This window comes from Delphinapterus leucas, chromosome 6 (assembly GCF_059928025.1).
Source record: "Delphinapterus leucas isolate spDelLeu-1000000601 "Yukka" chromosome 6, BTC_Dleu_Yukka2, whole genome shotgun sequence".
NCBI classification, from domain to species: domain Eukaryota; kingdom Metazoa; phylum Chordata; class Mammalia; order Artiodactyla; family Monodontidae; genus Delphinapterus; species Delphinapterus leucas.
The window spans coordinates 94,482,537-94,495,172 of NC_143134.1; the positions used below are offsets into that span (position 1 = coordinate 94,482,537).

The following is a 12,636-nucleotide window of genomic DNA, read 5'->3' on the forward strand; positions in this document are numbered from 1 at the left end:
CACAATCATAGTAGGGGACTTTAACACCCCACTTCCACCAATGGACAGATCAACCAAAATGAAAATAAATAAGGAAACACAAGCTTTAAATGATACATTAAACAAGATGGACTTAATTGATATTTATACGACATTCCATCCAAAAACAACAGAATACACATTCTTCTCAAGTGCTCATGGAACATTCTCCAGGATAGATCATATCTTGGGTCACAAATCAAGCCTTGGTAATTTTAAGAAAACTGAAATCGTATCACGTATCTTTTCCGACCACAACACTACGAGACTAGATATCAATTACAGCAAAAAAACTGTAAAAAATACAAACACATGGAGGCTGAACAATACACTACTTAATAACTAACAGATCACTGAAGAAATCAAAGAGGAAATCAAAAAGTACCTAGAAACAAATGACAATGAAAACACGACAACCCCAAACCTATGGGATGCAGCAGAAGCAGTTCTAAGAAGGAAGTTTATAGCAATACAATCCTACCTTAAGAAACAAGAAACATCTCAAATAAACAATCTAACCTTACACCTAAAGCAATCAGAGAAAGAAGAACAAAAAAACCCCAAAGTTAGCAGAAGCAAGGAAATGATAAAGATCAGATCAGAAATAAATGAAAAAGAAATGAAGGAAACAATAGCAAAGATCAATAAAACTAAAAGCTGGTTCTTTGAGAAGATAAACAAAATTGATAAACCACTAGCCAGACTCATCAAGAAAAAAGGGGGAAGATTCAAATCAAAAGAAGTAGAAGTGAAAAAGGAGAAGTAACAACTGACACTGCAGAAATACAAAGGATCATGAGAGATTACTACAAGCAACTCTATGCCAATAAAATGGACTACCTGGAAGAAATGTACCAATTCTTAGAAATGCACAATCTTCTGAGACTAAACGAGGAAGAAATAGAAAATATGAACAGACCAATCACAAGCACTCAAATTGAAACTGTGATTAAAAATCTTCCAACAAACAAAAGCCCAGGACCAGATGGCTTCACAAGCGAATTCTATCAAACATTTAGAGAAGAGCTAACACCTATTCTTCTCAAACTCTTCCAAAATATAGCAGAGGGAGGAACACTCACAAACTCATTCTATGAGGCCACCATCACCCTGATACCAAAACCAGACAAAGATGTCACAAAGAAAGAAAACTACAGGCCAATATCACTGATGAACATAGATGCAAAAATCCTCAACAAAATACTAGCAAACAGAATCTAACAGCACATTAAAAGGATCATACACCATGATCAAGTGGGGTTTATGCCAGGAATGCAAGGATTCTTCAATATACGCAAATCAAGCAATGTGATACACCATATTAACAAACTGAAGGAGAAAAACCATATGATCATCTCAATAGATGCAGAGAAAGCTTTTGACAAAATTCAACACCCATTTGTGATTAAAACCCTCCAGAAAGTAGGCATAGAGGGAACTTTCCTCAACATAATAAAGGCCATATATGACAAACCCAGGGCCAACATCGTCCTCAATGGTGAAAAACTGAAACCATTTCCACTAAGATCAGAAACAAGACAAGGTTGCCCACTCTCACCACTATTATTCAACATAGTTTTGGAAGTTTTAGCCACAGCAATCAGAGAAGAAAAAGAAATAAAAGGAATCCAAATTGGAAAAGAAGTAAAGCTGCCACTATTTCCAGATGACATGACACTATTCATAGAGAATCCTAAAGGTGCTACCAGAAAACTACTAGAGCTAATCAATGAATTTGGTAAAGTAGCAGGATACAAAATTAATGCACAGAAATCTCTAGCATTCCTATACACTAATGATGAAAAATCTGAAAGTGAAATTAACACTCCCAATTACCATTGCATCAAAGAGAATAAAATATCTAGGAATAAACCTACCTAAGGAGACAAAAGACTTGTATGCAGAAAATTATAAGACACTGATGAAAGAAATTAAGGATGATACAAATAGATGGAGAGATATACCATGTTCTTGAATTGGAAGAATCAACATTGTAAAAATGACTCTACTATCCAAAGCAATCTACAGATTCAATGCAATCCCTATCACACTACCACTGGCATTTTTCACAGAACTAGAACAAAAAATTTCACAATTTGTATGGAAACACGAAAGGCCCCCAAATAGCCAAAGGAATCTTGAGAAAGAAAAACGGAGCTGGAGGAATCAGGCACCCTAACTTCAGACTATACTACAAAGCTACAGTAATCAAGACAGTATGGTACTGGCACAAAAACAGAAATATAGATCAAAGGAACAGGATAGAAAGCCCAGAGAGAAACCCACGCATATATGGTCCCCTTACTTTGATAAAGGAGGCAAGAATATACAGTGCAGAAAAGACAGCCTCTTCAATAAGTGGTGCTGCTAAAACTGGACAGATACATGTAAAAGTATGAAATTAGAACACTCCCTAACACCATACATAAAAATAAACTCAAAATGGATTAAAGACCTATATGTAAGGCCAGACACTATCAAACTCTTAGAGGAAAACATAGGCAGAACACTCTGTGACATAAACCACAGCAAGATCCTTTTTTACCCACCTCCTAGAGAAATGGAAAGAAAAACAAAAATAAACAAATGGGACCTAATGAAACTTAAAAGCTTTTGCACAGCAAAGGAAACCATAAACCAGACAAAAAGACAACCCTCAGAATGAGAGAAAATATTTGCAAATGAAGCAAGTGACAAAGGATTAATCTCCAAAATTTACAAGCAGCTCATGAAGCTCAATATCAAGTAAACAAAGAACCCAACTCAAAAATGGGCAGAAGAACTAAATAGACATTTCTCCAAAGAACATATACAGTCTGCCAACAAACACATGAAAAAATGCTCAACATCATTAATCATTAGAGAAATGCAAATCAAAACTACAATGAGATATCATCTCACACCGGTCAGAATAGCCATCATCAAAAACTCTACAAATAATAAATGCTGGAGAGGGTGTGGAGGAAAGGGAACCCTCTTGCACTGTTAGTGGGAATGTAAATTGATACAGCCACTAAGGAGAACAGTATAGAGGTTCCTTAAAAAACTAAAAATAGAACTGCCATATGACCCAGCAATCTCACTACTGGGCATATACTCTGAGAAAACTGTAATTCAAAAAAGTCATGTACCAAAATGTTCACTGCAGCTCTATTTACAATAGCCAGGACATGGAAGCAAACTAAGTGTCCATCAACAGATGAATGGATAAAGATGTGGCACATATATACAATGGAATATTACTCAGCCATGAAAAGAAATGAAATTGAGTCATCTGTAGTGAGATGGATGGACCTAGAGTCTATCATACCAAGTGAAGTAAGTCAGAAAGAGAAAAACAAATACCGTATGCTAACACATATATATGGAATCTAAAAAAAAAGTCATGAAGAACCTACAGGCAAGACGGGAATAAAAACACAGATCTAGTGGAGAATGTACTTGAGGATATGGGGAGTGGAAACGGTAAGCTGTGACAAAGTGAGAGAGCGTCATGGACATATATACACTACCAAAAGTAAAATAGATAGCTAGTGGGAAGCAGCTGCATAGCACAAGGAGATCAGCTCAGTGCTTTGTGACCACCTAGAGGGGTGGGATAAGGAGGGTGGGAGGGAGAGAGACGGAAGAGGGAAGAGATATGGGAACATATGTATAACTGATTCCCTTTGTTATAAAGCAGAAACTAACACATCATCGTAAAGCAATTATACTCCAATAAAGACATTAAAAAAAAAGTATACGTACAAGGTGGGGTTCACTGGAGTATTGTTTGTATGTGCAAAACATAGAACCAATCTGTATGTTCAGGATGAATTAAATAGCATGTATCTTTCAATGAAGAATCAAGCAGTAATTCAAAATGACTCTGGAGAAATATACTTATTAACAGAACAAATACATATTTTAAGAGAGAAGTGATAAATCAATATGTATTGTATTATACAAAACCACTTTTGTAAAAATACATATTTTAGGTGTCAATAATTATTATCACCATGTGAAAGTCTTTTTAAATTTTGGTTATCTGTGTTTTCCAATGTTTCTACAATTAACTTGTACATTGTATGTGTGTAATTAAAAACAAGTGTAACAAGAAAAAAAATTAAGTTTTAAAAAAAGACAAAGTGGAATGACTTCTGAGTAGGAAGGCGTTTTATGGCACACCAACACTCAAAAAACTAGAAAAGCCAAATTAAAAAATAACATAAAAGCAAAAAAGTGGCAACAATTTAAAATCCAGTAATAGAATATCGGTTGAATAATTATGTAACATGCATTTATGGAATAATATGCTATTAATCAAATCTATTATTCTTAAGACTATTTAAAGATGAATAGAAATACTCATGGTGTGAAGGGGTCACAGGACAGGATGTCATAGCAAATTTTAAAATACTTGTTTTCATTTGTTAATATACAAGAATGTTAGGTGATTATCTGGTGGATGGAAAAGGTATTTTTTCTCTTTCCCAATTTTCTAAAAAAAAGTGCTACTTTTATAAATGACACGTTAAAATTAAAAAGAAGAGAGGGAGAAGTTTCTTTTATGCTGCTTGAAATATATACTGTTAAAAAGGAGACAAACCCAAAATGAAGTCATTTGTGCTAAGCCACAGGGCAGCAAACCCAGGCAATATCTAACCTCATCATAGACTTGACCTTCCCCAGGAGTGTGACCTTTAATCAGCCAATCTGGAATTTCCTGGTCAGCGCTAATCCACTGATAGACCCTATCCATTCCCCTTAAAGAGGGTGATCTTGCCTAAAACAATGCATTTTTGCTAGTAATTTCCTTTTTTCTGCTTCCTCTCTGCCTTTAAAAACCTTTCCTTTTCTGAAGCTCAACAGAGCAGCTCTCCATTGCTGGAGGGGATGCTGCCTGATTCATGAATCATTTAATAAAGCCAATTAGAATCTTCTAATTAATCAGTTGAATCTTTGTTATTTAGCACTGTTTGTGTAAGACCATCCATTCTACTAACCCTGAATCTCTATTTTATTAGTTTTTATGTAAGCATACACACTGAGTTCAACGGCCCAACAGAGTAAAACTGCTAACACTTTTATATAGTAATCATTTAATTTTTTAAAAAGTAAACCTTTTATATGTTTTTAGTTATCTCAGGAAACAAGTTAGCAAACCTAATTTAATCTTTCCAGGAAAACTATAGGTCATTATTCTGATATATTATATTGGGCTGTAAACCAGTGATGCCCTCTAGAGTTATTGATGAATGTGCAGTTTACCTTCCCTACCAGCTAAACGTTCCAGGACTGCGGTTGCAGGGGGCAGTACTTGTCTCCCACCTCAATACTAGCTTCTAGGGTCATGGTACTCAAAACATCATCAGAATAACCTAGGGGCTTTATAGACAATTTCAGGACCCACTTTTGACCTACAGAATCAGAATCTGCATTTTAAAAAGATCCCAAGTGATTCATAAGCACATTAAATTTTGAGAAACTGCTCCAGGTTATGAAGGAGTAATTTCTTTGGCCCTAACATTTACATGAATGCTGGCTTTGCAGCTCTCCACATGAAACCAAGTGCTTTTCCACACTGCCCTCATCATCTCTTACTTCCACCTTGCCCTTTGCACATTTTTCTGTGTCTCCAGATTAGAAGTAAAAGTTGTGTGGGAAACCAGATAATCAAATCCTGTATATAAAATTCAAATGTTTCCAGGCTGAACCCATTTCACATAGAAGCAGAAGGGATAAACAGCTCTAATGTTTAAGTTCCAGGGCTCCAAACACTTTGACATTCCAGGTACTTCTGAAGTTCTTCAATGTAGAGGTTATTGAAAATCTAATTGTCCACTGATGACATTTATAGGGCATGACCATACTGTAACTTATTTTTCTAATAAACATACCAGAATTTATATATCCAACTAATTTCTTCCCTCTTCAAAGGAGTCACCCTAGAAAAGAAAATAAATACAATTTCCTTTGTTTAAAACCTACCACTTTTCTTTCAGAATTATCTGTAGTCAAGATAAAATATAAGCAATTCCTTCTTCTGGTGTCATTACTCTCTAGTCATATCTAAAGTCTGAAAAAGAATAATTCCTAATTTTATCACTTTCTCATTTTTTATCATTCAGAATCATCTGGTTAGCTCACTATTTGAGTAATTTCCACAAATTAAGTACATGAAAGTCTGCAGACTTATCACCCTAGTGGATACTCATAAGTACTCAAGGCCACTTTTTAAAAGTTACAGAAAAGAAAAAGGGTTTGAAATAAACACCATCTCCTTTGAAGAGAATATTCATTTAGGTATAGAATCTGTTCTTTTACCAAAATAACACATATTCTAACTTTTTCATTTATAATACTTAAATTAAGAAAATGACAAGGCAGAAAAGCAAATTTCACATTAAAAAAATTACAAACACACTAAGAAATCTACTTTAATTCCAAGAGATTAATCTAGATTGAACAGTATTATTTTCTACTATTTTTACTTATACAGTAAAGCGAATACTGAAACAACTTTCATAATACAGGACACAGATTTTTGTTTCTTTTATAAATGTTACCTTGTTATGTAATATATATTTTCATAAATTATTAATGACCTGGTTCCATTAAAAAAAAAGTTTCAGCAAATGTGAAAAGAAAATATTTGTCGATTCATGATGATTAAAAAAAAAGGGAGACGATACATCCTTCCACAGAAAAAAGTGGATTTACAGACCAGTTCTGACAGCATTCCACATGGTAAAGTATCAAAATGTCTGATAAGCAGCCCCCTTCTCAGGTGGAAAAAAAATTATTTCAACGTGTTCCTCCTTTAAACTGCTCAGTAACCCCAAGTGATTTTTAAATTGGGAGGCAGATTACTGGCAATAAGTTCATCAAATTTAGATCTATCCTGAACAGGCACATTATAGAAATCAAGAACATCTCTGACCCTGCACATCTGGTGAAGCCTGGAGTTAGGCACTGCATGGCCCAAGTCATCAGCTAAACGTGCCAAGAAGCTGAACTTCAGATGAACATCTTCCAGGGAGATGTCCTGCCAATTGTTAGGAACAGATGAACCAAAAACTTCTTTGACATGAGATTCCAAACGACTGTGGAGATCTTCGGGTGGTATGTATGTTCGGCTTCGTAAGGGTGGACACACCACAATAGGTTCTTTCTTCACCTCTTCTACTGTCTCAGCCACCACTGGCTGTTTCTCTTTTCTGGAATGATCAAAAACAAATATGTGAATCTTTAGTTCACTGCATTAAAGAAGCTGACCAACAGAAGACCTAATTTTGCCCATTAATCTAAATCAATATACTGCACACTTACTACTCTTCTGGGCAGTGTTGAGAGAAGAGTCAGATAGGCCCCTGCCCTTGGAAGTTTATAGTTGAACTAAACTGCCACAAAGAGAAAACAAAAACTAATTTCAGATTTTACATGCTATAAGAATTCCCAAGAATGGGTGAAGAAGGTAAATCCTCTGGGATTTCCGGTCCTCCCAGATCCAAACCCAATCTACCTCTCTAACCTCATCTCCCACTAATCTCCTATATACATTCTATGCCTTACCCAAACTAAACTACATTCTGTTTCCCACTTTCCTGATATCACATGTTAGCTCAAGTTATATCCTATCTGAAATAACTATCTTTCATCTCCACTTGCAGAAATCTTATTTATCCTTTAAGTCCTGGGACAAAACTCTTCTCTCTCAAGCTTTACTCGATTTCGCCAATCAAGTATAACTGTAAGCTTCTCTGATCTCTCATAGTACTTTTTTAAAATTGAAGTATGATTGATTTACAACATCATGTTAGTTTCAAGTGTACAGTACAGTGATTGTTTTATATATATATTCTCTTTCAGATTTTCCTTATAGGTTATTACAAAATAGAATTCCCTGTGCTATACATTACATCCTTGTTACCTATTTTATATATAGTAGGGTGTATATGTTAATCCCAACCTCCTAATTTATCCCTCTCCCTCACTTTCTCCTTTGGTAAGCATAAGTTTGTTTTCTATGTCTGTAGGTCTATTTCTGCTTTGTAAGTAAGTTCATCTGTATCCTTCTTTTTTTAAGATTCCACATATATCAGAGCACTATATATTGCTCTCAGAGCATACTGCATCATACCTGAGTTTTAATTTTATTTACATTCTACTTCTCTTACTAGATCAGGGTTTCTCACCCCAAACATTATTGACATTTTGGACAATTCTTTGCTGTGGGAAGCTATCCTGTTCACTGCAGGTTGCTCAGCAGCATCCCTGGCCTCTACCCACTAAATGCCAGTAGCATTCCTGTCCTCCAGTCATAATAACCAAAAGACATGGTCAAATGTCCCCTGGTGGGCAAAACTGTCCCCAGTTAAGAACCACTGTGCCAGATTATAAACTCCTGAAAACAGAGATCTGTTTATTGATTTTGGGGTCCTTTAAAACTGCTTGTGTAACTAGTACTGAGTACATGGGCCAATGTGAAGGTATCTGTCTTGACACATTATTTCAGTGCTTCTATGTTCATAAACTAACTCCTGTCTTCTATGGAGTTGGCATCTGATTGGGATTGATCATCCCTACAGAAATTGGAGGGTACCAGAAATGAACAATGTCTAGTCAAGAAAATCGTTTGTAACACTATTCCTCTGTGCCTACTCAAAGACTCTTCCAGCTATTTATCCCTCTTTCTGCATCAATTCTTTACCAATTTCTCCCTATCTACTAGAGTATCCCCATGACACACAAATATGCTGTAGGATCTCCCATCTTTAAAGGAAATTCTCCCCAGAGTCCATGTTCCACTCCAGCTTCCTTTATAACAAAACTTCCCAAAAGAGTTGACTATGCTTATAGTCTCTACTTCCTCACCTCCCATTTTCTCCTCAAACTACTCCAGTCACATCTCATCATAATGAAATGTAATCTATTCCTTTCATCTCAGTAATCTCTTATACCGGCATACCTCATCTTATTGCACTTCGCAGATACTGTGTTTTTTTAAAAGCTTAAGGTCTGTGGCAACCCTGCATCAATCCAGTCTACAGGCGCCATTTTTCCAACAGCATTTGCTCACTTCGTGTCTGTCACATTTTGGGAATTCATGCAATACTTCAAACTTTTTTGTTATTATTATATTTGTTATGGTGATGACCAATGATCTTTGACTTACTATTGTAACTGTTTTGGGGTGTCACAAACCATGCTGATACAGACAACAAACTTGATTGATAAATGTTGTGTGTGTTCTGACTGCTCCCAACTGGTTGTTACCTGGTCTCTCTCCCTCTCCTTGACCTCCCTATTCTGAGTCACAACAATACTGAAATTATGCCAATTAGTAACGCTTTATCAGCCTATAAGTGTCCAAGTGAAAGGAATAGTTGCACATCTTTTACTTTAAATCAAAAGCTAGAATGATTAAGCTGAGTGAGGAAGGCATGTTGAAAGCCAAGATAGGCTGAAAGCTAGGCCTCTTGGCCAAACAGTTAGCCAAATTGTGAATGCAATGAAAAAGTTCTTGAAGGAAATTAAAAGTGTTACTCTAGTGAACACACAAATGTTAACAAAGCAAAACAGCCTTATTGCTGATGTGGAGAAAGTTTTAGAGGTCTGGATAGAAGATCAAACCAGCCACAATAGTCCCTTAAGTCAAAGCCTAATCCAGAGCAAGGCCCCAACTCTATTCAATTCTATGAAGGCTGAGAAAGGTGAGGAAGCTGCAGAAGAAAAGTCTGACGCTAGCAGAGTCTGGTTCATGAGGCTTAAGGAAAGAAGCTGTCCCCATAACATAAAAGTGCAGGGTGAAGCAGCCAGTAGAAGTTGCAGCAAGTTATCCAGAAAATCTAGCTAAGATAATGAAGGTGGCTACACTAAACGACTGATTTTCCATGTAGACAAAACAGGCTTCTTTTGGAAAATGTCATCTAGGACTTTCATAGCTAGAGAGGAGAAGTCAATGCCTGGCTTCAAAGCTTCAAAGGACAGGCTAACTCTTGCTAGAAACTCATGTAGCTGGTGACCTGAAGTTAAAACCAATGCTCATTTACCATTCTAAAAATGCTAAGGCCATTAAGAATTATGCTAAATCTACTCTGCTTGTGCTCTATAAATGGAACAACAAAGCCTGGAAGACAGTACATCTGTTTACAACATGGTTTACTGTATATTTGAAGCCCACCGTTGAGACCTACTGCTCAGAAAAAAAGATTCCTTTCAAAATATTACTGCTCATTGACAATGCAACTGGTCACCCAAGAGCTCCCTGATGGAGACGTACGAGATTAATGCTGTTTTCATGTGTGCTAACACAACATCCATTCTGCAGTCCACGGAGCAAGGAGTAATTTTTACTTTCAAGACTTATTATTTCAGAAATACATTTTGTAAGGCTACAGCTGCCATAGATAACGATTCCTCTGATGGATCTGGTCAAAGTCATTTGAAGACCTTCTGGAAATAATTCATCATTCTAGAAGCCGTTAAGAATATTCGTTAAAAAAATATCCGTGATTCATGGGAAGAGGTAAAATATCAACATAAACAGGAGTTTGGAAGTTTCTAACCCTTGCGGATGACTTTCAGGGGTTTAAGACATCAGTGAAGAAGTAATTGCAAATGTAGTAGAAATAGCAAGAGAACTAGAATTAGAAGTGGACCCTAAAGATGTAACTGAATTGCTGAAATCTCATGATAAAACCCCATCATCGAAGAGTTGCTTCTTATGGATACGCAAAGAAAATAGTTTCTCGGGATGGAATCTACTCGGGCTAAAGATACCGTGACGACTGTTGAAAAGACAACAAAGGATTTAGAACGTTACAAAAACTTAGTTGATAAAGAAGGCGTAGAGTTTGAGAGAATTGATTCCAATATTGAAAGACGTTCTACTGTGGGTAAGATGCTATCAAACAGAATTGCATGCTACAGAAAAATCATCATTCAAGGAAGAGTCAATCAATGCCGCCAACTTTGTTGTCTTATACTAAGAAATTGCAAGACGCCCCAACCTTCAGCAACCACCACCCTGAACTATCATCAGCCATCAACATCAAGGCAAGACCCTCCACCAGCAAGAAGATTATGACTCTCTGAAGGCTCAGATGATGGTTAGCATTTTTAGCAATAAAGTATTTTTTTTAACTAAGGCATGTATATTGTTTTCTTAGACATAATGCTATTGCACATTAAACACACTACAGTACAGTATAAGCATAACTTTATGTGCACTGGGAAACCAAAAAATTTGTATAACATGCTTTGAGAGCCTCACTTTATTACCGTGGTCTGAAAACAAACCGCAGTACCTCCAAGATACACGCCTGTGCTCTAGTTTTCTTCATAATTTACCACTTTCTGAAATTATATTTGTGCATTTTTTCCTCCACCATTACATATGCTCTATGAAGACAAAGATTTAGTCTGTCTTATTAACAACTGTACCCCTCACACCTAGATGCCCAGCATATAGTAGACACTCTAGAAATACTTGTTGAATGAGCGAACGAAACAAACTTGAAGGAGATTTGAGAGATAATAATAAATATTAACCAAAATAGAGGGGAAGCTAATAAATGCATAAGCTGATGATAAAAACCCTTTTGCATTGAAGGAGTTTTTGTTTGAAATCTAAGAGGGCATATATTGGAACCCTAAGGTTCCTACAAATTTTGATGTCCTAACACTGAGTCAAATAGACTTACCTTTACAAAACTTCACATGGTATTGTGGGAAAAGCAGTAGATGGGGAGTTAAGAGGCCTGGGTTCCAGATCCAGCTCTGTCATAAACTTACTTTCTGACTTTTAGCAAAATACTCCCTTTCTGTGCGGCCTCAGTTTTCTCTTGCCCAGAGTACTTACGCTTTGAGAAGGGATTTTGTTTCCGCTGCTGTATCCTACTTAGAGAAATACTGGGCCAGGACACCTGTCTAAAAACCATTTGCTGAGTGAATCAATGAACGAACAAAATGAGGAGACTGCACTTCATCTCTGAATCTTGCTTGTGAAGAAATATACCCCGCAAATGAATTTAGTTCATCGAGTACTTTCACATTCATGTTCCTGGGCTGCTCGTCCCAAATGAGTCACTTGTTTCCCGACACCACACTACACTCTGGGACACACGGCAGTACGGTTTACTCAATAAATTAACGAGTGAAGTGGAAGGGTAAGGGGGTGGTATTTCGGTTCTAAGATGAGTAAACTGACGCCAAAAGAAGTGACGGGACCCCACCGTTCGCGGAAACCGGCGCTGAAGCTTCTGAGCTCAGAACACTAACTCACTTTCCTGCCCCTTCCCTGGTGGCGCAGGACCAGGGTCCCGTCTTAGTTCATCCTTCTCAGTTTCTCTCCTTACTTTCCGTTAGCATGACCCACGGTCTAACCTTCCACTTTACCTGAATCGAGACCAAAAATCTCTGCGTGGCGCCCCTGAGACTATCCACGTGAAGCTTCTTCTGGCAACGCCGCACACCCAGAGACCCGCCATGTTCCATGAGAGCTTCAGGACAGAGCTCCGCCCCCAGCCGGCAGTGACGCAGCAAGATCAGCCAATCAAATGTAAGCTTAGTGGCAAGTGTTCCCTTTTTTCCTAGGTTAAGACTCACCAGCGGCTCCCTCACCCTTTGCACTCC

At 37.1% G+C, this 12,636-nt stretch overlaps 1 protein-coding gene across 1 annotated transcript; it reads right to left on the reverse strand.

The window, feature by feature from the left end:
- Window positions 1-6,412: 6,412 nt before the first annotated feature.
- On the reverse strand, window positions 6,413-12,524 carry MRPL50 (mitochondrial ribosomal protein L50). The gene is made up of 2 exons (XM_022600195.2): window positions 12,400-12,524; window positions 6,413-7,217 (listed from the first exon to the last, which is right to left on the reverse strand). Exons 1-2 carry the CDS (start codon window positions 12,489-12,491, stop codon window positions 6,830-6,832), a joined length of 480 nt encoding a protein of 159 aa, XP_022455903.1. The 5' UTR covers window positions 12,492-12,524; the 3' UTR covers window positions 6,413-6,829.
- Between the last annotated feature and the right edge of the window lie 112 nt (window positions 12,525-12,636).

Coding starts and splice junctions, on each gene's coding strand:
- MRPL50 (XM_022600195.2), bottom strand. CDS start 12,491: ATGGCGGGTCTCTGGGTGTGCGGCGTTGCCAGAAGAAGCTTCACGTGG. Junction 7,218..12,399: donor GATTTTTGGTCTCGATTCAG/GTAAAGTGGAAG, acceptor TGATCATTCCAG/AAAAGAGAAACAGCCAGTGG.